A 23,893-nucleotide genomic window follows, 5' to 3' on the forward strand; every position below is an offset into this window, starting at 1 on the left:
TACCGAACCGTGGCTTCTGTGTACCGTTACACCCCTAACACAGACACATACTCACTTCAACTACTCCCTCACACACACACACACACTCACTTCAACTAACTACAGAACTTGTAAGTCGCTTTGGATAAAAGCGTCAGCTAAATGACTAAATGTAAATGTACTCCCTCACACACACAGCAACTACTCCCTCACAAACACACACAGCAACTACTCCCTCACAACACACACACACACACACACACACACAGCAACTACTCCCTCACAACACACACACAGCAACTACTCCTTCACACACACTGACACTGCAACTACTCCTTCACACACACACAGCAACTACTCCCTCACAACACACACACACACACAGCAACTACTCCCTCACAACACACACACAGCAACTACTCCTTCACACACACACTGCAACTACTCCCTCACACACACACTGCAACTACTCCCTCACAAACACACACTGCAACTACTCCCTCACAAACACACACACTGCAACTACTCCCTCACACACACTGCAACTACTCCCTCACACACACTGCAACTACTCCCTCACACATACTGCAACTACTCCCTCACACACACTGCAACTACTCCCTCACACACACTGCAACTACTCCCTCACACATACTGCAACTACTCCCTCACACACACTGCAACTACTCCCTCACACACACTGCAACTACTCCCTCACAAACACACACACACACACTGCAACAACTCCCACACACACACACACACACACACTGCAGCAACTCCTCCATCACACACACACACACACTGCAACTACTCTCTCACACACACACACTGCAACTACTCCCTCACACACACACACTGCAGTAGTGTTGTCACGATACTGGAATTTCGACCTCGATACGATACCTTGAAAAGTATCGATATTCAATACCATTTTCGATACCAAAAAAAATAAAAAATAAAAATATATATGTATATATATTTTTTTTAACAAATTTTGTTTTTGTTGCTGGTTGATTCTCCTCAGCTTCTCTCTGGTACTATAAGAAAAAATAAATATAACACTTTTAAAACCCTTTGTTTATCTTTAGATCAAACATTTAAAAATAACTAAATTATCTAATCTAAATCAAACCACTCTTAAAAACAAAAACCTGTTTAACCTAGCCATCTATAAAACATCATGTTAAAACTGTGAAACAAACTCCCCTAAAGAAAGAAATACATAGAAAAACATGACTCAGTTATGCAATAGTGCTGCTGCTTTTTATTTGGTTAAAACAACTACAACAATTTTCATGACGGCGAGAGAGAGAGAGCGAGAGAGAGGGAGAGAGCGAGAGAGAGAGATATTTCTCCGGAGCTATACTCGGAGCATTTATTAGCGTTACATTTTCAACAAGATTGCTGCTAATTAAACACTTCATGGAAACGGGGTATCGTTATGTCGAGTTCATACGTGTACTAGTGTAGTATGAATGAACTCGACTTAACGTTACTCCGTTTTCCATGAAGTAATTATAAAGGTGGCCAGCTAGCTAGCATAAGCTAACGGAGGAACGACTAGCTAACGTTAGCCAATAGCTGTATCGTTGGCACTGCTCTGTAACAACGCTTGCAAATGGGCTTTAGCTTTTCCTTCGTCGTTTACTTCAAACCCGAAGTAATTCCAAACAGCACTTCTGCTGTTTTCTTTATCCACAAGCACAAGTTGCGGAGTCTGCACTAGCCATCTTCGAAGCTAAAATCTTTGTTTACAAACTGAAGACAGGTCTGCGAGGGGGAGGGCTGCAGCGGAGGAGGAGGAGGGGCAAGCGTGCTCTGCAACAGCGTGCGTCTGTCTGTTAACAACTTGCGGTAGAACACTGCGAGCAAGCCAGCTGGTATCGATACTGCAGAAAGTATCGATATTTCGGGAAATGAGTATTGAAACCGTTTTTAAATATTCAGAATCGATATGTATCGATTTTTCGATATTTTTGACAACACTACACTGCAGCAACTCCTCCATCACACACACACACACTGCAACTACTCCCTCACACACACACACTGCAACTACTCCCTCACACACACACACTGCAACTACTCCCTCACACACACACTGCAGCAACTCCTCCATCACACACACACTTCAACTACTCCCTCTCACACACACAAACAGCAACTACTCCCTCTCACACACACACTTCAACTATCTCTCTCTCACACACACACGCTCACCTCACTTCAACTACTCTCTCTCACACACACACACTTAAACTACTCTCACACACACACACACAGGTCGTCTCACCTTGATGGAACGGCCCGGTGGAGGCGGAGGCGGCCGTGGAGGACGCTGCCATGGTGACCACGGCGGAGGGGAGGGGCTTCCCCGAGGGCGTGAGGGTCTTGCGTCCGCACCTCTGAGCCATGGTGTGCGGCCCGCTGTTCTTCTTGTTCTTCGCCGCCGTCACTGCCGCCACCACCGCCGTCACCTCAGCCACAACCTTCGGCCCGTCCGCCGGGGGGCCGTCCTTGGGGCCGGGGCCAACGCCCCCCACCGCGGAGTGGCCCGTCGACGACACCTCCTGGAAGTTGGCGTTGGTGAAGCGGCTAGCGGCGCCGTCGTCCAATCGCTTCTGAGAGGAGGCGGGCAAGGAGGGGACCCCGCCCACTGAGCCAGTGCTGTTGTAACTCTGGAGGAGAGGAGAGAGAGGAGATGAGGAGGAGAGAGGAGAGGAGATGAGGAGGAAGAGAGGAGGAAGAGAGGAGAAGGAGAGGGGGAGGAGAGAGGAGGAGGAGAGAGGAGGAGAGAAGAGCAGGAGAGAGGAGAGGAGATGAGGAGAGGAGGAGATGAGAGGAGGAAGAGAGGAGAAGGAGAGGAAGAGAGAAGAGCAGGAGAGAGGAGGAGAGAGGAGGAGAGAAGAGCAGGAGAGAGGAGGAGAGAGGAGGAGAGAAGAGCAGGAGAGAGGAGGAAAGAGGAGAGAGAAGGAAGTATAAAACATGGGGGTTAGTGTGTGTGTGCGTCACTGACACTGAATTTGACGTTTATTTGGTTTTGCGAGATGTGTCCAGCTCCCTCAGAGCATCGGTCACTTAGGAGACATAAATGTAATATTCGCACCAGGTTTCCCACTCTTTTTCAGAAATAACTTTCCAGGACATTTCCACACATTTTTCTTGACAATCAAGAACGGGTCATATAATTTACTGGTAGGCCTACTGTCTCAGGTTCATTACAGGTGACTGCTACACCATCACTGATAACTGTCTCAGGTTCATTACAGGTGACTGCTACACCATCACTGATAACTGTCTCAGGTTCATTACAGGTGACTGTTACACCATCACTGATAACTGTCTCAGGTTCATTACAGGTGACTGCTACACCATCACTGATAACTGTCTCAGGTTCATTACAGGTGACTGTTACACCATCACTGATAACTGTCTCAGGTTCATTACAGGTGACTGCTACACCATCACTGATAACTGTCTCAGATTCATTACAGGTGACTGTTACACCATCACTGATAACTGTCTCAGGTTCATTACAGGTGACTGTTACACCATCACTGATAACTGTCTCAGGTTCATTACATTCATTCATTATTTCCTCTAAAGCACTTAAAAATGCTTGATTTAACCCTTTGATGCATACAGTCACGCCAATGATGATTATAATAAGTCCCTGCAACATATGTTTGCATTATTAAACCATGAAGATGCTTTAAAAAATAATTTAATGAAAATGTACTAAGAGTAGTCTACTGACACTAATGACAATAAAAAATTATTTACATCTAAGACAATTTATATAAAAACTCTTGGGTGCCTTAAGACTTTTACACAGTACTGTGTTTTCTATCCACCTTTTGACTATACCTTGTAACCGGTAGAGCAGCTCTAAAATAGCAATGACGTCATGTAACCACAGCGCGACTATTTCACTGCATTTGCCCCTAAAAATAGATAGAATTAGTCATAGATAATAGATATGTGCAAACTGGAAAAAGTAATTTGGAAGCTTCGCGCAGTGGGCGTGTCAACACGCAATTGTCATTTCATAATAAACACATATCACTGCGGCGCACAGCAAGTTTCAATTTCAGTTCCTGGCATTTTTAACCAGTGGAGAAAGGGAAGAGATTTCCCTATCGTTTTTCTTATATGAATTATTCGACGTTAATAAAACATACCTGGTGATCAACTACAGTTTGCCGTGAACATTATGATATGTGTGTAGTGTTCTGATAACGACGGCTGGGCAGCGGGAGCTGGAAGCTGGATTTTGTGAAAAGCATGCAGCTGCAGAGCCGCAGAGCGGGGCCGCTGTGCCTGCACAGTGCAATACTCCAATTCAGCCATTGGCAATTCAGCCGTTGGGTGGGGGGCGCTGTTGAGCGGGCCTGTGACTGGACCTGAAAGCGCCCCTGCTCTGCGGCTCTGCAGTTGCATACTATTGGGATTCGTTGGGAGCAGCACGGAGTCTCGTCTCGGGACTTATTTTATTTGGAATATAATGACTGTATACGCAAAAGTAGCCTAGTTTTAAGTTAAAATATTATAAATCTACATGCCTTTTGTATCCAATTTGTATGGATTAATTTAGGAGTGAAATGCGAATGAAGGGTTGAAATCAGTACTCGCAAGCTTGCTCCCAGATATTATTTTAAACTCGCACAGACTAAATTAGGGCGCAATTTGCGACCATCTCGTCGCAGTGTACAGCCCTGCCTCATTATAGGTGACTGCTACACCATCACTGATATAACTGTCTCAGGTTCATTATAGGTGACTGCTACACCATCACTGATAACTGTCTCAGGTTCATTACAGGTGACTGCTACACCATCACTGATAACTAGGGATGCACCGAATGGGAAATTCTTGGCCGAAACCGAATACCGAAAATAGGAAACAGTTGGCCGAAAATCGAATGCCGAAAGGCAGAAAATTATTAATATAAATATATATATAATGTATTTATTTTTTCAGCTACCCAATTATGGCTAAACTTAACTTAAATAATATTAATAATCACTATTATGGGCCCATAAAACATTTATTCAGCACTTTTGGATGCATACATTAATTCCAGACTGACTGCTGAAAGATTGTACAATTTAAAAATGTTCTCTTTGCATACAACAAAATGTGCATTAAAGTCAAGTGCATTTTCTTTTCTCTGTAGGATAACTACAACAAAGTGCATTCAGAAAAAAGCCAAGGTGCTTTAAAACTGCATAAAGATCTGCATAAAGAGACACACACACACACACGAGGGAGAATAGCTTATAGCAGACTTAATGATGTTACTGTAGTGGTTACTGAGTCATAATTCACGGCGTTCTAGCCTACATGGAAGGACTGTTTTTTTGTGTATTTTCTACATCTCCCGTGACTCTTAACGGGGGATGATGTAGCTTAAGAGAGACTAGTGAAAGAGGAATGGAAGCGTTGTTAGCTAGCTTAACGCTAACGCTAGTTAAAAAGGTTTTTAACCGTGACGGGCATATAGTAATGGCAAGGATATAAAGCATGTTAAAGAGGCATTTATTGGATGCGTTGCTTGCGGAGTTTACATAGAAACAGCGCGACTCCCAAGACAAGAGGAGTTATCACAGGCTGTAGAACGCAGGAAGAGCTGCCAAGCTGCTCACGTTACACGTTGTGCATGCTATGTCTGTAGCCGTGTTTTGATTACGTCATCACAACAACACGTTAGGTTACGAACGTAACCCTGTTATTTGACATTCGGTGATATATTTTCGGTGATAAAACACTTTCGGCCGAAAGCGCCCTTTTTAACCATTTTCGGCCGATAATTTTCGGTGGCCGAATATTCGGTGCATACCTACTGATAACTGTCTCAGGTTCATCACTGCTAACTACAATAAGGTCCTCTTGTCGTTAGAAACAACTCATGTGTGCCAACAATTCCTTGTGAATGACGTACATAGTCTAAAAGGGAGTAGCACTGTGCTGTACATTGCTGTAAAACTCAGATGTACTTTCTAGCTGTACAAAATGTATGTGTTGTAATCATTACGGTTAGGATTTTACAGCACTTTACAAATAAGGAGAATAAGCATGAGCTTGTCAAATGCCATGGTGGACCAAAACAAAGGGAGCGTGGGCCACAAATTAGGCAGCGCTGCTATAATCCTACCCAACAGTCGAGTTTAAATACACCCCTAGGTTTACATAGGTGATCTGATTGATCTAAAATACAATAAATAATTACAAGGACAACATACATTTATTTTCCAGGATATTTGGTTATTTTAGTCGATTTTCCCAGTTTTCCATGATTGAAAATCTAGTCTCTGAATTCCCAGGACAAGTGCGAGCCCTGAGCTAGGAGACATGGACCCCCACCCCAGTGACGTGCAGGGGGGAGACATTGGACCCCCACCCCAGTGACGTGCAGGGGGGAGACATGGACCCCCACCCCAGTGACGTGCAGGGGGGAGACATGGACCCCCACCCCAGTGACGTGCAGGGGGGAGACATGGACCCCCACCCCAGTGACGTGCAGGGGGGAGACATGGACCCCCACCCCAGTGACGTGCAGGGGGGAGACATGGACCCCCACCCCAGTGACGTGCAGGGGGGAGACATGGACCCCAACCCCAGTGACGTGCAGGGGGGAGACATGGACCCCAACCCCAGTGAGGTGCAGGGGGGAGACATGGACCCCCACCCCAGTGACGTGCAGGGGGGAGACATGGACCCCCACCCCAGTGAGGTGCAGGGGGGAGACATGGACCCCCACCCCAGTGACGTGCAGGGGGGAGACATGGACCCCCACCCCAGTGACGTGCAGGGGGGAGACATGGACCCCCACCCCAGTGACGTGCAGGGGGGAGACATGGACCCTAGGGGTGGGGGGGGAAATCGATATGTAGTAGTATCGCGATACTTTGCGTGGCGATACTGTATTGATACAGGGTATCGATATTTAATTATTCATACATTTTTATTTATTTTGTTTGTATAAGGAAGTTGCATTGTTCATTTCAATACCTGCAGTAGTACAGTAGTCCACACACACACACGTGCATTCAGTTAAGTTGGAATATGACTGTAATACAAACAGTTCAGTTTGTCAGGTACATGCAACACAAATTATTACAGTGTTTACATCTGTCTGCTTGAGAAAATACCATGTTCTGCAATAAAAATTATTGAAGTGAGATGAACAGACTGAACTTTATTTTATTAGATGAAACATGTTGACAGTTTTACTTTGCAGTTGAAAAAAAGGTAATAAATAAAATGTTATCCAATTTTTTTTTTCTTTCTTTTTCTCGCAATACTCAGCGTATCGCGATATATTTAGTATCGCGATACGATCGTATCGTGACGCAAGTATCGCGATAGTATCGTATCGTGAGGTCTCTGGCGATTCCCACCCCTAATGGACCCCCACCCCAGCGACGTGCAGGGGGGGGGAGGCGGCTCTGCTCTGCGGGGGAGCGCTCACCTTGTCTGGGACCATAATGTTGGGAAGCACCAGGGAGGGAGACATGTCCATGCTGTTCCTCTTGTGTTTGGGTTTGTGTCTGTCCCTCTCTTTGTGTTTCTAGGGGGACGGAGAGAGAGAGAAGATAAAATGGTGGCGTGAGAGATGCTACTGGAGGAAGGAGTGCAGCAAAGAGAGAGGGAGAGAGAGGGGGGGGGCAGACAGACATGCGTTATGACCTACAACCTGTAGCTGCTCACATTGTATGAACAGAGGGAAGACAAAGGACAAAAGAGGGAGAGATGGAAAAAAGAGATAGAGACAAAGATACAATAGATAGATTGATAGACACAGAGAGATAGATGGCGAGAGAGAGGGGGAGAGAGAGAGATAGAGTGGGAAATAGAGAGATAGAGTGGGAAAGAAAAAAGGCACTTCATTTCAAAGGCTCGTTCTGGTCTGAGATGAAAGGATGTATATCTTGCAGAAAGGGAGGGGGAGAGAGAGGAGAGAGAGAGAAGGGGGTGGGGGAGAAGACAGCAGGAATCCAGCACGCTGCCGTTTTAGAGCAGTGTGTCTCTAAGTGCCTCGTGTCGGAGCGCCAGAGGTCTCATCGTTTCATCCAATCATATCCTCCTCCTCGGACCATCACGGCTCAATTTACACCCTCGCTTACACACACGCAGCCACCCTCTCCTCACACACCCCCCTGAGGGGCGACAGGGTGCCAGCAAATTTACACCTAACGCGCACGCTCGTCGCTCAACACCTCTGCGTGTGCGTGCAAGAGCACACACACACACACACACACATATACACAGTTCCATTTAATAGCTTTACACACACAAAGGACTCACACAGACAGCAACCCTCTCGATGATAGGCTGTGAAAATATGCAGCGATCCTGAGGGACAACATGAGACTCTACATGTTCAGTGCCATGACAACTCTGGAACCCCCTCTCTCACCCACATACACCACACCCTGGACCCCCCCCCCCCCTCTCTCTCACCCACACACCACACCCTGGAACAACCCCCCCCTCTCTCTCACCCACATACACCACACCCTGGAACATCCCACCCCCCCCCTCTCTCACCCACACACCACACCCTGGAACAACCCCCCCCTCTCTCTCACCCACATACACCACACCCTGGAACATCCCACCCCCCCCTCTCTCACCCACACACCACACCCTGGAACAACCCCCCCCCCTCTCTCTCACCCACATACACCACACCCTGGAACCCCCCCCCCCCTCTCACCCACACACCACACCCTGGAACAACCCCCCCCCCCTCTCTCACCCACCATACCCTGGAACAACCGCCTCTCCATCTCTCCATCTCTCACCCACACACCACACCCTTGAACAACCCCCGCCTCTCTCTCTCACGCACCACACCCTGGAACAAACCCCATCTCCATCTCTCCATCTTAACACCCCACCAACAGGAACAACCCCTCTCTCTCACCCTCACCCAAATACACTGCACCCTGGAACAACCCCCTCTCTCACCCACACACCAATGCTTAATAATATGGACAAAATATCATATGGCGATTATTTTAGATACTGCAATCTTTCAACATCTTTCAACATCAATGTTAAGAACCAGTACATCTCCTTTTCATGTGATATAAAACTTGCCTCAGGAAGTAAGTATACGTTGTGGGAATACATTTTCCCATCGTGTTAAATGTAGGCCAACCCTTAAAGACCCCTGAAAACATGTTTTTCTTTCATGGATAACTCCTCTTGGGAGGAATGACTTTGATTATACAGAATGTTACACAGTATGTGCAGAGCCTGTCAACAGAACGCCCTTTTCACATTCTGGAGAGAGAGAGCTTCTCCGCTCTGCCCCTAAATCTGAGTTGCACGTGTGATGTCACTAATAGGTCAAATCTATCATGGGCCAATATGTTTCAACTTGACACCTTTGGCTTTTAGAGCAGGTGTTGACATATCTTGAAAGAATAGAAGCTGCCGACAAGGACTTCCTGGTAAATATCTATGGGTGATTGTTTTAAATGAGCATATTCATATATCCTTGCATCTCACTGAGGTGCAGAGATGTAGCATTCAGTACTTATTGAACAAATTGTTCTTCAATACTGAAAATGTTTTAAGGGTTTAAGATGCATCTGGTGATGAGCAATCTCATTACATTAGGCTATATGGAGGACATATAATTAATTATAGATTAGATTGGCATCCAACCAGAGTGCAGATTTATGTACAGAGTTGTAGTATGTACAGTGATACAGGTATAAAGACACTATGGTAGTAAGTAGGGCTGTCTTAAATACTTCGAAGCTTCGTTCGATGGGCATGGGATTCGAATATGAAAATAAAATTCGATTATGTTAAAAAAAAACATATTTATATATATATGATTTTTTTTTATTTTTTGCTAAATCAACTCTGCCTCTTTTTTTTTTTTTTTTTCTTTAAACCTTTATTTTACCAGGTAGTCACTTGAGATCAAAGATTTCTTTTTCGAGCAAGACCTGGAGTCAGCACTGACAGATTTGTGTTCATTGTGCTGCTTTTATAAAGCCTCAAATGACGGCTTACAATATTTCATGGAAGCAAAGTGTTTAGTTTGTCTAAGATTTAAAAAGGTTTAAACTTTACAGCACTGACAGAAGTTGAACAAAGTGCTGTACAAGTCCCACAACATATATATTTTTTTAAATAATAAAAAAATAAAAAATTTATTTCGAAGCTTTGAATTAAAATCGAATCTCGGCCCCGAAGCTTTGAATTCCAAAAAAATAATCGAAGGTCAGCCCTAGTAGTAAGTCATACTGGCCAGCAGCGTAACTAGTAAGAGTAGGTAAGGGATATGTACAGATATATAGTATCTAAAGATAGGGCTGGGCGATAAAACGATAACTATTGCGATAAATTATTTCCTCGAAATAAACATGAAACGTGGTCGCAAAGTTTCGATATATCGATTTTCCAAGCTTGGATATGAGCACACACACTAACAACCAATCAGTGAAGGAGATGGCCGACAGCGGAAGAAGACCCGGAAGGAGACCCGGAGGTAGGACTCAACAACAAGGCTGGCTAGGCTATTTAGCTTGCACGGCGCTATTTTATATATTTACGTGCCGAGTGGGTGTGTGGCGTGAATTCTGAGGCCACGTTTATAGTAGTGTGGGGTATACAGTGGACGTCGTTGCAATGTATTGGGCGGAAGAGTGTTTTAGGGTCATATTTAGTACATTGTCATGAGATACTCCGCTTGTCGGCTAACTGCTAACGTGCGCGGACTGATGACGACATCAACTCGACTCTCGGGACATTCGCCGCCGGACATTTGCCGCCGGGCATAAGAAGTTAATTAAACTTGACAGACATTATATCGACGATAATTATCGATATCGAGTTATATGAAAATAATTTTATAATTTTATCGCGATAACGTTTTTGGCCATATCGCCCAGCCCTATCTAAAGATATGTAAAAAGGATGGGATGTACAAGAGAAGTCATCTTCTAACTTCGCTAATACTATCATATTTTAATCACGGTTTTAATTAAATATGAATTAACAAAATCCCATATTGTAGTATTTTCCGTCAATGTATATCATCAAGTCAAGTCAGATTTATTTGTAGAGCCCAAAATCACATTACATGACACAATGGTGGGGGCGACAGTGGCTCAGGAGGTAGAACTTATTATTTTTATTTTAATTATTTACTTAATTTCTCTTTTATTATTATTATTTCATTTTTTTTATGTATTATTATATATATTTTTTTATATATGTATGTGGGGATGAGTAGGGATGGACATTAGATGTATACCATGGATGGATGGATAGGTTTACCAGTCCAGGATATATACTGGTACTCCCCCTTTTGTTTTTGTCTCTTGTTTTTGTATGGGTGATGGGTAAAAAATCTTGTCAAGATTTCAAATATGCGTATGTACATTTGTGTATGTATGTATGGATATGTGCAGTTATGTATGTGTATGTGTGTACACATACTATACCTAAATGTCAAGTGACTTTCTTTGACACAATAAAGTATTAAAAAAAAAAGGAGGTAGAACAGCTGTCTTGTAATCGGAAGGTTCCCAGTTAGATTCCGGGGCAGTGTGTCAAAGTGTCCTTGAGCAAGACACTTAACCCCTAAGTGATCCTGATGAGCAGGTTGGCACCTTGCATGGTCGACTCCGCTGTCGGTGTGTGAATGGGTTAATGTGAGGAACAATTTGTAAAGTGCTTTGGATAAAAGCTGTAAATGCTATAATGCAACATTTACCAGTTTTTCCACAGGCTCACAATGGAGCAGCCCCCCCTGGTTTAACCCCCCAATGAAGATGAGGACAAACCACCACAGAAAAAGAAACCGTAGGTTAAAAAAAAACAAAAAAAAAAAAAAAAAAAAAAAAAAAAAGGGAAGAAACCTTAGATGGTAATTCAATGAGAGATCCCCCAAACTAGGATGGCCAGACATGCAATAGGTGATGAAGTGGGCAACTATTTATAAAATAAATACAATAAGGAAGTAATAATAGTAATAAAAATGGCGGTTGAGCTTGACTTCCTGTGTGAGTGACAGTTAACAGCCACAAACGGTCGCAAGCTCCTCTGTGGTCTCTCCTCAACACTGGCTTCCGCTCTCTCTCCAACGTTCTGGGGCAAGATACCTCAGCAGCACTACTCTCTCTCTCTCTCTCTCTCTCTCTCTCTCTCTCTCTCTCTCTCTCCCTCTCTCTGTCTGTGTGTGAGTGAGTGAGAAAGAGGAGAGAGAATTAAACAGAAATATTAGTGTTTACCTCATATCACCTACAGTAAGGGAAGGAGAGAAGAAAGATGTGATAGAGAGAAAGAGAGAAGGTAGACTGGGTGTGAGAGAAGGTGGAATGTGTGAGAGGAGAAAGAGAAGAGGAAAAGTAAGAGAAGGAAATAGAGATAAGAGAGAGTGAGAGAGCACGAGGGGGAGAAGGGGAGTGTGTGAGTGAGAGAGAGCGCGAGAAAGAGCGCGAGAGAGAACACGAGAGTGGGAGAAGGGGAGAGAGAGTGCGAGAGAGGGAGAGAGAACATGAGGGGGGAGAAGGGGAGAGAGAGTGCAAGAGAGGGAGAGAAAACATGAGAGGGGGGAGAAGGGGAGAGAGGGTGCGAGAGAGAGCACGAGAGAGGGAGAAGGGGAGAGAGTGCAAGAGAAGGAGAGAGAGAGCGCGAGAGAGAGCACAAGAGAGAGGGAGAGAGAGAGAGAAGGTAGATTCCCTTGTTGTTTCTCATCAACATTCCAGAGGTAGGCGTTGATGGACAGAGGCTGTGCCGAGAGGCTCGGATAACACACACGCACACACACACACAGTGAAGACTTTACAGACACAAGATGCCTGGCTGGACACTGAGCAGTGGCCGTGGGAAGCGCAACACACACACAATGTGCCCCTGACACACCCTTATCAATCAGGTCAATTGATTATACAGGAACTGACACAAGAGTCTTTTACCCCCCCCCCTCCTCCTCCTCCTCCTCCTCCTCCACCTCTCCCTCTCTGGTCATTAACAGGACCATCATTTGACATGTTGAAGTGCTCTTTGAGACTGTGTGGGGGCAAATATGAGTCGTGGTCAGAGTCCATCTATCAACCAACCAACCAACCAACCAACCAACCAACCAACCAACCAACCAACCTCCCTCCCTCCCTCCCTCCCAACAATCACCGTGACAACAGTGGGACGGGTATCATCTCAGTCTTTGTCGAATGTGGGTCAAAGTTCTCGAGTGTGGGTGGGGGCTCCTAAGGAGAGGGATTATTCCTGAATGCAAGTCTACACTGGAACTGAAACATCCCAAAATGTGGAGAGAGAGAGAGAGAGAGAGAGAGAGAGAGAGAGAGAGAGAGAGAGAGGAAAAAGAGAAACTAAACAAAGACCAAAAGAGTTCAAACACTCCGTGACGCAGCGGCGGAACCAGAAGGAGGGTGAACTATGAACTCCTACCGACGGTTACAGTAACGCCGACAACCACAGAGGTAGAAAGAAAACGTCCTTTTCCTTCTCAGAGCGGTGTGAGCTTGTTCCTCAAGAAGACCCCCACGTTCCACAGACTGTAATCGATACGACGCTTACAAATATTATTTTATATTCGCTCAAAAAGAGGTAAGCGCTATTTGTCAAACACGAAAGGTGGGCGAGCTTGAGGTTTTAGGTGGGTTCACACTCCACTGCATCCCGGACACTGGGATACTGAGGGAGAGGCGCAGGGAAAGGAGGGCTTCTCATTTCTAAATCAAATCAAGTAGATTTGTGCAGTTTATAACACAAAGAGGCTCTCTTTTCACCCCTTACAAATATAATTTATATATATAGATTGAATACATAATCATCTTTCACTCTGTGTTGGTAACACCATCTCATCCTACACTTTCTCACTAGTTCTGTGTGTGTGGAAAAAGCCCTAAGAAACAAAAGCATTCAAGAGCTGTTTTTATTATTATATATTTTTTAAATATTTGTACTAAAACGGCATGAATTTTGCACGTTTCAATCTGGTAATACATTTCCCTCATAATAAAATGGTGCCTTTAGTATGCGTTTTCAGCTCAAACAAATGTATTGTCATCATACAGCACAAGTACAGTACAACAAAAAGAGGTTTAGCATCCAACCAGAGTGCAAATGTAACAGTAAAGTGCAACAGCAATATACAATGTACAGGTCGTTAAACTGGGTACAAAATACATAAATTAGTACTACTGAGCGTAGTGGATAAGAGTGAATTCACGTGTGGGCTTTCGGTCAAAAGTTTCAGTTGGCCGAGTACGGGGGGGGGGGGGGGGGGGGGTTGCACACTGCACAGGCTTTGCATTCATCGTTAAGCTATTTGTGTTTCCCACAAGCTCTTAGGTTATTAGACGAAACTGCACACACACACACACACACACACACACACACATACACACTGCACACTGTTAACATGCTACCATATCAGCTTGGGAAATATAAATATTATTATTATTTTTTTTGCTGTGGGCTCGTCCGATATTACGGCAGGCCTGGCACAATATGGAATATACGGTGAATAGTGTGTACGATATGTGTTCTATAAATTCCCATCATGGCCGGGGGTGGAAGAGGCCTTGCACAGACAAAGGACTGGAGGGGGGGGGGGGGGGGGAGAGAGAGAGAGAGAGAGAGAGAGAGAGAGAGAGAGAGAGAGAGAGAGAGAGAGAGAGAGAGAGAAGGGAGGAGGGGCAGAGGAGAGGAAGGAGGGCAGCGAGGGAGGAACGGAGGAACAGGAAGAAAAAGAAAAAAAAAAGGGGGAAAATAATCCGCCCTGGCCCGGCAGGAATTCCCCTGCGCCGTTTCCTGCAGGATCCCTGACCAGCCGACATGTGTGTGTGTGTGTGTGTGTGCACATGTGTGTGTGTGTGTGTGTGTGTGTGTGTGTGCACATGTTGTGTGTGTGTGTGCTTCCTGCAGGCTCTCTATACGAGTGGCTGGTGGATGTGGAATATTTTATCCCCTGCTGCAGGAATGACCGCAGGGTCCAACATTAGGTAGGTTTACATCTGAGTCTCTAAACCACATCACACACACACACACACACACACACACATCTGAGCTTGCTAACCTCTGACCCCGGAATGTGGATAGGGTTGTGTGTGTGTGTGTGTGCGTAAGCGGGGGATGGGCTTTCTAGCTAATGCAAATCAGGCTTTGCTAACAAAAGCCAGGGCAGTCGTACTGAATCGAGAGCACGCTCGCACACAAAAACGCACGCACGCACACAGACAGAAAACACACACACACACACATACAGAAGCACGTACACACAGAAACATATGGACAAAAACACGCGCACACACAAAAACAGACATAAAACTGCATGTGAGGAAACGCACACAGACAGACACACACCATAAGCGAACGCACCGTCCTGAAGGCTTTAGGGATTTTCAGACATAAAGACAAAGTACAGACAAACAACATTACAAAACATGCTCAACGCTCAATTATGGATTCCACTAATTACTTCACGGACAAACACAGGGAAAATCAATTGTTTTCTTTCATGCCGCTCTCTCAGCCGCACTGACGATAGACTGTAGCCGACAGGAAATGAAAGAGCAGGAGAAAAGAGAACGAGACCTCAGGAAAAAGGTATTTTGACAACAGTGCCGTTGGTAAATACAGACTGTGTTCTTAATCGCCTGCCTGGTTTCACGTGAAAGTACGGAAACAAAAGCACTGCATCCATATGAGAACATGGAGAACATGTCCTCATCCAATGGAGGTGGAGCAAATAACCGGTGGACAAATCAAGTGGAGTCAGGAATGGGAGCTTTATGAAAGGGCTTCCAAACAGGAAGAATCAATGGCAGCGAGGGGACAGAAAACAATACGCTCTCACTTCAACAGCTCACACCATAGAGGGCCAACGTGTGCTCCTATTATATTTCTATATTCATCTATATAGCTTCAACAGCTCACACCATAGAGGGCCAACATGTGCTCCTATTATATTTCTATATTCATCTATATAGCTTCAACAGCTCACACCATAGAGGGCCAACGTGTGCTCCTATTATATTTCTATATTCATCTATATAGGCCCATAGAGAATTGGTTCTTAAGGGTCCTCCAGAGTTTGCTCTGAACTAGGAAAAACTGCCTTTTCCTTTGATGCTTCCAACACCTGGAATGCCCCCCGACTGACCCTGAAGCTTCTTCCTTCTTTTGCTGCATTTAAAAGTATGATCTCCAACCACTGTGTCGACTTGTAACCGCCTTAGCTGATTTCTTATTGTTTATTCTAATTTATGTGCGAAACTGCTGATAAACAGTGTCTTGTTTTGTCAGCTCGTCGTCGCTGTAAACGAGGGTAACCTCAGTGTCTTACGAGTTGAAATCAAGGTTTGAAATTAAATTAAATATAGCCCATGTAGGCTGAATGTTTGATGTGTTGCTAGGAAACAAAACCCACAGTGAGATGTTCCCGTGTCCCTGTTCAGTGACAGCTGACGGGAAATTGACTGCAGTCGGTTCTAGAACGCCGGTTTGCGTTTGTTTAAGTCGTCTCCAGGCTCCGGCAACATGTAAATGGTAAATGGCTGCATTTATATAGCGCTTTTATCCAACACGCTTTACGTTTTTCACATTTTACACATTCACTCATACATTCACTCACATTCACACACCGATGCCGGAAGCAACCATGCAAAGAGCCAACCTGCTCATCGGGAGCAATTAGGGGTTAAGTGTCTTGCTCAATGACACTTCGATATGCTGCCCGGGAATCGAACCGGGAACCTCCGGATTGCCAGACGACTGCTCTACCTTCCGAGCGACTGTCGCCCCCTCGTAGACACATGTAATAACTGTGAATAACTGTAACGTGCGACGTGTCGACGCCGACAGACTTCATTTAATTGCCGGCGGCGAGGAGCGAGTCGGGTGGAGACCTGAGCCGGGGGTTCCGTGGTGGGAAATAGGCAGAACCGATGACTTGCCGCCGTGCTTAAATTCCGATTGTACGCCGTCTGCGATTACACATTGTGCTAACAGGCGCGACTGATTAACTCGTTAATAAGCATTCATTACTGCCTGCCGTCATCGCGGGTGCTTCCACTGAGAGCAGTGCTTCAGCCGCTCCTGGCGGGAAGCGCAGAGTGGCCCTTTTCACATCTTATCAAATTTCTATTTTATTTTCATTTCCCTTTTCCACATAAATATAGACCTGCAGATTTACTGTAATGTCAACACATGAATATAGACCTGCAGATTTACTGTAATTTAAACACATGAATATAGACCTGCAGATATACTGTAATGTAACCGCATGAATATAGACCTGCAGATATACTGTAATGTAAACACATGAATATAGACCTGCAGATATACTGTAATGTCAACACATGAATATAGACCTGCAGATTTACTGTAATGTCAACACATGAATATAGACCTGCAGATTTACTGTAATGTCAACACATGAATATAGACCTGCAGATTTACTGTAAACACATGAATATAGACCTGCAGATTTACTGTAATGTCAACACATGAATATAGACCTGCAGATTTACTGTAATGTAAACACATGAATATAGACCTGCAGATTTACTATAAACACATTAATATAGACCTGCAGATTTACTGTAATGTCAACACATGAATATAGACCTGCAGATTTACTGTAAACACATGAATATAGACCTGCAGATTTACTGTAATGTAAACACATGAATATAGACCTGCAGATTTACTGTAATGTAAACACATGAATATAGACCTGCAGATTTACTGTAAACACATGAATATAGACCTGCAGATTTACTGTAATGTAAACACATGAATATAGACCTGCAGATTTACTGTAATGTAAACACATGAATATAGACCTGCAGATTTACTGTAATGTCAACACATGAATATAGACCTGCAGATATACTGTAATGTAAACACATGAATATATACCTGCAGATATACTGTAATGTCAACACATGAATATAGACCTGCAGATTTACTGTAAACACATGAATATAGACCTGCAGATTTACTGTAAACACATGAATATAGACCTGCAGATTTACTGTAATGTAAACACATGAATATAGACCTGCAGATTTACTGTAATGTAAACACATGAATATAGACCTGCAGATTTACTGTAATGTAAACACATGAATATAGACCTGCAGATTTACTGTAATGTAAACGCATGAATATAGACCTCCAGATTTACTGTAATGTAAACACATGAATATAGACCTGCAGATTTACTGTAATGTAAACGCATGAATATAGACCTGCAGATTTATTGTAATGTAAACACATGAATATAGACCTGCAGATTTACTGTAAACACATGAATATAGACCTGCAGATTTACTGTAAACACATGAATATAGACCTGCAGATTTACTGTAATGTAAACACATGAATATAGACCTGCAGATTTACTGTAATGTAAACACATGAATATAGACCTGCAGATTTACTGTAATGTAAACACATGAATATAGACCTGCAGATTTACTGTAATGTAAACGCATGAATATAGACCTCCAGATTTACTGTAATGTAAACACATGAATATAGACCTGCAGATTTACTGTAATGTAAACGCATGAATATAGACCTGCAGATTTATTGTAATGTAAACACAAGAATAACAACAAAACCCACCCTCAACTCCCTCACTCTACATCTATATTCTACCCTGTTAACCTTATGGGTTAACCTTCTATATTAATTTAAAACGTACTTAGCCCTAACCTAGTTCCTATCCCCTTAACCCCATTGACTAACCTGCTCAAGTTAGTCAAACTTGCATACATTTCTATTGGGATCATAGATCCATGTAGACACCACTCCCCCCATAACGTAATGAATTAAACACCCCCACTAGTCTTAAAATAACAAAAACAGTAAAGTGAACTGAACGCTTCTACAGGACATATGAAGTAAACATGACACTCAGGTGTAAAGAAATTAATAAATATATATATATATATATATATATATATATATATATATATATATATATATATAGAGAGAGAGCACAGGAGTGCTCCACATATATACACTGCCTGGCAAAGCAATAATTGTTAATCGACAACCACCCAAGGGCCGTCCACTATTAACCCATTCTCTGCCGGAGCTTATATCCATCCTTCTAGCCTCTCTGCCAGCACTATTTGTCTATGGAGATGGTCACCTTCTTTGCAGGGCTATAACTTTTTAAATTGTATTGCTAAATTGACATTACTATGGCCCATTCAACATCAATTTCTATCGTTCAGGATGTAGGAACGTTTTACCTTTTCATTCACACATTCATACTAAAATACCGTCCAGAGTATAAATATGTTTTTATCGTTTTCTGCTGTATTTCATAGAACGTGAGATATAGCCATAAATGCATATATTAGATGATCAAATGCAGTTTGATACCGATCAACGTTATATTAAAAATTTCACATGTACATGATCCTAAACGTCATGACTGGTCATCTGCTGGTGACCGGAGGGGGGGGGGGGGGGGTCGTTTATAATGCAATGACCGACGTTAAATGATTCATGTAGTATGGGTGATATATAGATCAGAGCAGTTTGTATGGATAATAATAATCAAAAACGCTGAAACTCACGGCAGCTTCCTCTTACCGTTGGGCGATCACACTGGCGCAAACAGATCCCAGTTATGTGATGTTGATCTAGGTGATCCAGTTCCGGTTTGTATAATACTAATATACGTCCAATCATGTTGTTTATTGAGTTATGGCAACGGATCGATGTCCACGGTGTCTGGATAGAGTCCCGCGAGCGATAGCGAGTGGCCGGACGGAATAGGGGACGGACTAAGCACTTCCGGCCACTTCCGGTTTTGGCAACTTGCCGATCGGCCACCAGGTGGCGGTATTGAAGCGTTGCAGAGTTGAGCGGAGTCCTACAACACCAGCCAAGACTCCGTGGGTGAAATGTGAATACCATGACGAAAATATGAAATATTGATCTCAAAGACGCCTTTAGGCGTCATTGGCAGATTACGCATGGCGGAGAATGACGTGTAAACAAGGTAGCCTGCATATCAAAATCGCTAGGCTATAACCCGCTAGCTTAAAAGATGAACCTGGGACTAACAGCCAGGCTAGCTTAATGCAATACAGTTTGCTAGCACACGCACGTGGTTCACCTAGCTTGATTGAACAGTTTGATGGTCATAGAAGGAAGGCTAGCTTAATGCAATACAGTTTGCTAGCACACGCACATGGTTCACCTAGCATAATTGAACAGTCATAACATGAAGGAACTCAGTTGACTTAGCTTAGCTTCAATAAAGTGTCTATGAGCCATCGTAATTGAAATATAGTTGTCTTGGGACCACTCAACATGAGCTTGTTACTTAGCTTAGCATTGCCACAATGAAAGTCCCAGACATGTTCGACAACCATGTTGTTAGCAAACATCCTCTGTAGCTTCTGGGTCCCCCCGAGCCTCTTATAGCTCTTGGCTTGTACTTTTTGCGGTGGTTTAGCCATATTAGTGCGGTGGGCTTTGTCACGTTCTGGAGGGCCAGCCAACAGTTCTTTAGCCAGGATTTCTTGTAGCATATCAGGTAAAGAGCTTGATGGATGGGTTCCTTCAGTGTCCTCTGGTATGCCGACAATTCCCACGTTATTTAGTCTTTCACAAGACCGATCCCCGGCGAGCCTAGCTTGAATCTTGGCTAGCTCAACTAGCTTGGTAGCTAGGTTCTGCTCGACGCATTGTAAACTTTGGTCCTGCTGGCTAGCCTCTCCCGCGAGTGAGACAATCTCTCCGGCGTTGCCCATGGTTTCCGTGTGGAGCACCTCCACCTTCCAATCCAAGGGTTGAATGGCCGCTCTTATCTCAGCTGTTACTGCTAGCCGGTAAGTCCCAAGGTGCTTCTCGAAGAGTTCTGTGAGGAATAACTTGATAGCAGCTAGGCTAGGACCACTCGGCGTGGTCTCCGGCGTGTTTGGCGGCCGAGAGTGTACCTCGTCAGCTACCGAGGACGCAGCACCACGCTTATTTGTCCGTTTGCTTGCCATGTTTGTCACAAAAATATCACTGTCGAAATCATAAAATAATTTTAATAAAATAAAAAGACTACAGAGGGCATTAACATGCTGTTTTTCCATCTTTACTCCATGGCGCCAGCGTTTGACAATTTTATATATAATTAATCTCCAAAAGTTCACGATCGCCATTGGTACCTCTCTACCACTGCTCGAGTGCTCTCAACTCTGGCGTGTGAGGCCCCCCACACTAAACTAGCCCAGTTCAAAAGGTAGGCGATACAGCCACCTATCGGGATTCGATCGACATTTCAATTCCAATTCCCTCAGAGCTTCAGGGATCACACACCAATAATAATAAAATAAAATAAACGAGTATACTCGTTTTTGGCGGTGAACGCATACGTATACTAGTTTTTGGCGTTCAATGAGTTAAGTGTTAAGTTAGTAAAAGTTAGGGGAGCAGTTTGAATGTGCGACCACACTCCATGACCACCCTTTTAACATCTTGACCAATTTAGAAAGGAGTTTGATTAACCTCAAGATTAATTACATTTAGAGTATCATTACTTAAGTGAATAACCATTAGGGCTGTACCGAATGTCATTTTTTAACATTCGAAGCTTCTATTGAAGTATTCGAACGAAGCTTCGAATGTCTATAAAAAAACAAATGTAGTTAAAAAAATTTGATATATATCTTTTTAATTATTATTATTATTATAATTTTTTAATAATAATAGTGATTAATCTGATTAAATTAGTCTTTTTTTATTAAATCAACTTTCTTTAATTAATATAACTCATCAGTTTCATCAACATAAATAATCCAATAAGGGCACACGGTTGGTATGAAAGTGATGGTGACGTCTTATAGTATAATATTATAATATTAGTGTAGCCTAATCTTTATCTGCAACTTTGTTTGTCCGAGGTAAGCGACAGTTGTGATTGGAGGATCAAGAAAAGAGGGCAGGGTTTGAGATAGGTCCATTAGGTGTCAAGTACTGGATTACTCATACCCATCCCTAATAAAATAAGCTGAGATAAAATAAGATATTCCTTTATTGATCCCCTTGGGGACATTCACGCGTATTGTTATTCCCTGGTGTTCCTGTGCATGTGTCTCTCCTGGTGTCTGTGTGTCTCTCCTGGTGTCTGTGTGTCTCTCCTGGTGTCTGTGTGTCTCTCCTGGTGTCTGTGTGTCTCTCCTGGTGTCTGTGTGTCTCTCCTGGTGTCTGTGTGTCTCTCCTGGTGTCTGTGTGTCTCTCCTGGTGTCTGTGTGTCTCTCCTGGTGTCTGTGTGTCTCTCCTGGTGTCTGTGTGTCTCTCCTGGTGTCCCTGTGTGTCTCTCCTGGTGTCTCTGTACACGTGTCTCTCCTGGTGTCTCTGTGTGTCTCTCCTGGTGTCTCTGTGTGTCTCTCCTGGTGTCTCTGTGCACGTGTCTCTCCTGGTGTCTCTCCTGATGTCTCTCCTGGTGTCTCTCCTGGTGTCTCTGTGCACGTGTCTCTCCTGGTGTCTCTCCTGATGTCTCTCCTGGTGTCTCTCCTGGTGTCTCTGTACACGTCTCTCCTGGTGTCTCTCCTGGTGTCTGTGCACGTGTCTCTCCTGGTGTCTGTGCACGTGTCTCTGTGCACGTGTCTCTCCTGGTGTCTCTCCTGGTGTCTGTGCACATGTCTCTGTGCACGTGTCTCTCCTGGTGTCTCTCCTGGTGTCTCTGTGTGTCTCTCCTGGTGTCTCTGTGCACGTGTCTCTCCTGGTGTCTGTGCACGTGTCTCTGTGCACGTGTCTCTGTGCACGTGTCTCTCCTGGTGTCTCTCCTGGTGTCTGTGCACGTGTCTCTGTGCACGTGTCTCTCCTGGTGTCTCTCCTGGTGTCTCTGTGCACGTGTCTCTCCTGGTGTCTCTCCTGGTGTCTGTGCACGTGTCTCTGTGCACGTCTCTCCTGGTGTCTCTCCTGGTGTCTGTGCACGTGTCTCTGTGCACGTGTCTCTGTGCACGTGTCTCTCCTGGTGTCTGTGCACGTGTCTCTGTGCACGTGTCTCTCCTGGTGTCTCTGTGCGCGTGTCTCTCCTGGTGTCTCTCCTGGTGTCTCTCCTGGTGTCTCTGTGCACGTGTCTCTCCTGGTGTCTGTGCACGTGTCTCTGTGCACGTGTCTCTCCTGGTGTCTGTGCACGTGTCTCTCCTGGTGTCTGTGCACATGTCTCTGTGCACGTGTCTCTCCTGGTGTCTGTGCACGTGTCTCTGTGCACATGTCTCTCCTGGTGTCTCTCCTGGTGTCTGTGCACGTGTCTCTCCTGGTGTCTCTCCTGGTGTCTCTGTGCACGTGTCTCTGTGCACGTGTCTCTCCTGGTGTCTCTGTGCACGTGTCTCTCCTGGTGTCTCTCCTGGTGTCTCTGTGTGTCTCTCCTGGTGTCTCTCCTGGTGTCTCTCCTGGTGTCTCTGTGCACGTGTCTCTCCTGGTGTCTCTGTGCACGTGTCTCTCCTGGTGTCTCTGTGCACGTGTCTCTCCTGGTGTCTCTCCTGGTGTCTCTCCTGGTGTCTCTGTGCACGTGTCTCTCCTGGTGTCTCTGTGCTCACGTTCAACACCAATATCAATTCAAACCCCTGGGTGAGCGCGCCCCCATGAGGCACTCCGAGAGGCTTCTGAAGGGCCTGGCCTATCGATCTCAGCCCTGGCCGGCGAGCTTGCCACAAAAAGACAACACAGTGTCGGTTACCGTGGCAACAAAGAGCCAGACCGGTCACCACTTGTGTAATGTCACTACCAACTTTCCAAAGTCAGCACCACTTTTTAACACATTCGGGGCCATTGGGATTAGACGGGCCCCACTCTATGAGGCTAGCTTTTCATTACAAGTTTTCACTGTGCGTGAGGTTGTTTGTAGAGCTAAATCTATATTTTATATTATTGCTATGTGTCAATT

At 44.5% G+C, this 23,893-nt stretch overlaps 1 protein-coding gene across 1 annotated transcript in view; it reads right to left on the reverse strand.

Moving 5' to 3' along the window:
- LOC311238245 (protein AF-10-like) overlaps nucleotides 1-23,893 on the reverse strand; it is a 140,605-nt gene that overhangs the window by 39,800 nt on the left and 76,912 nt on the right. Inside the window, exons 7-8 of the mRNA XM_084326271.1 lie at nucleotides 7,454-7,552; nucleotides 2,276-2,660 (exon numbers count right to left, since the gene is read on the reverse strand). Of these exons, the coding sequence (XP_084182397.1) occupies nucleotides 2,276-2,660; nucleotides 7,454-7,552 (484 nt within the window). The remainder of the gene's footprint in view (nucleotides 1-2,275; nucleotides 2,661-7,453; nucleotides 7,553-23,893) is intronic.

The sequence above is a fragment of the Notolepis coatsorum genome, assembly GCF_963971535.1.
Source record: "Notolepis coatsorum genome assembly, chromosome: 12".
NCBI lineage: Eukaryota > Metazoa > Chordata > Actinopteri > Aulopiformes > Paralepididae > Notolepis > Notolepis coatsorum.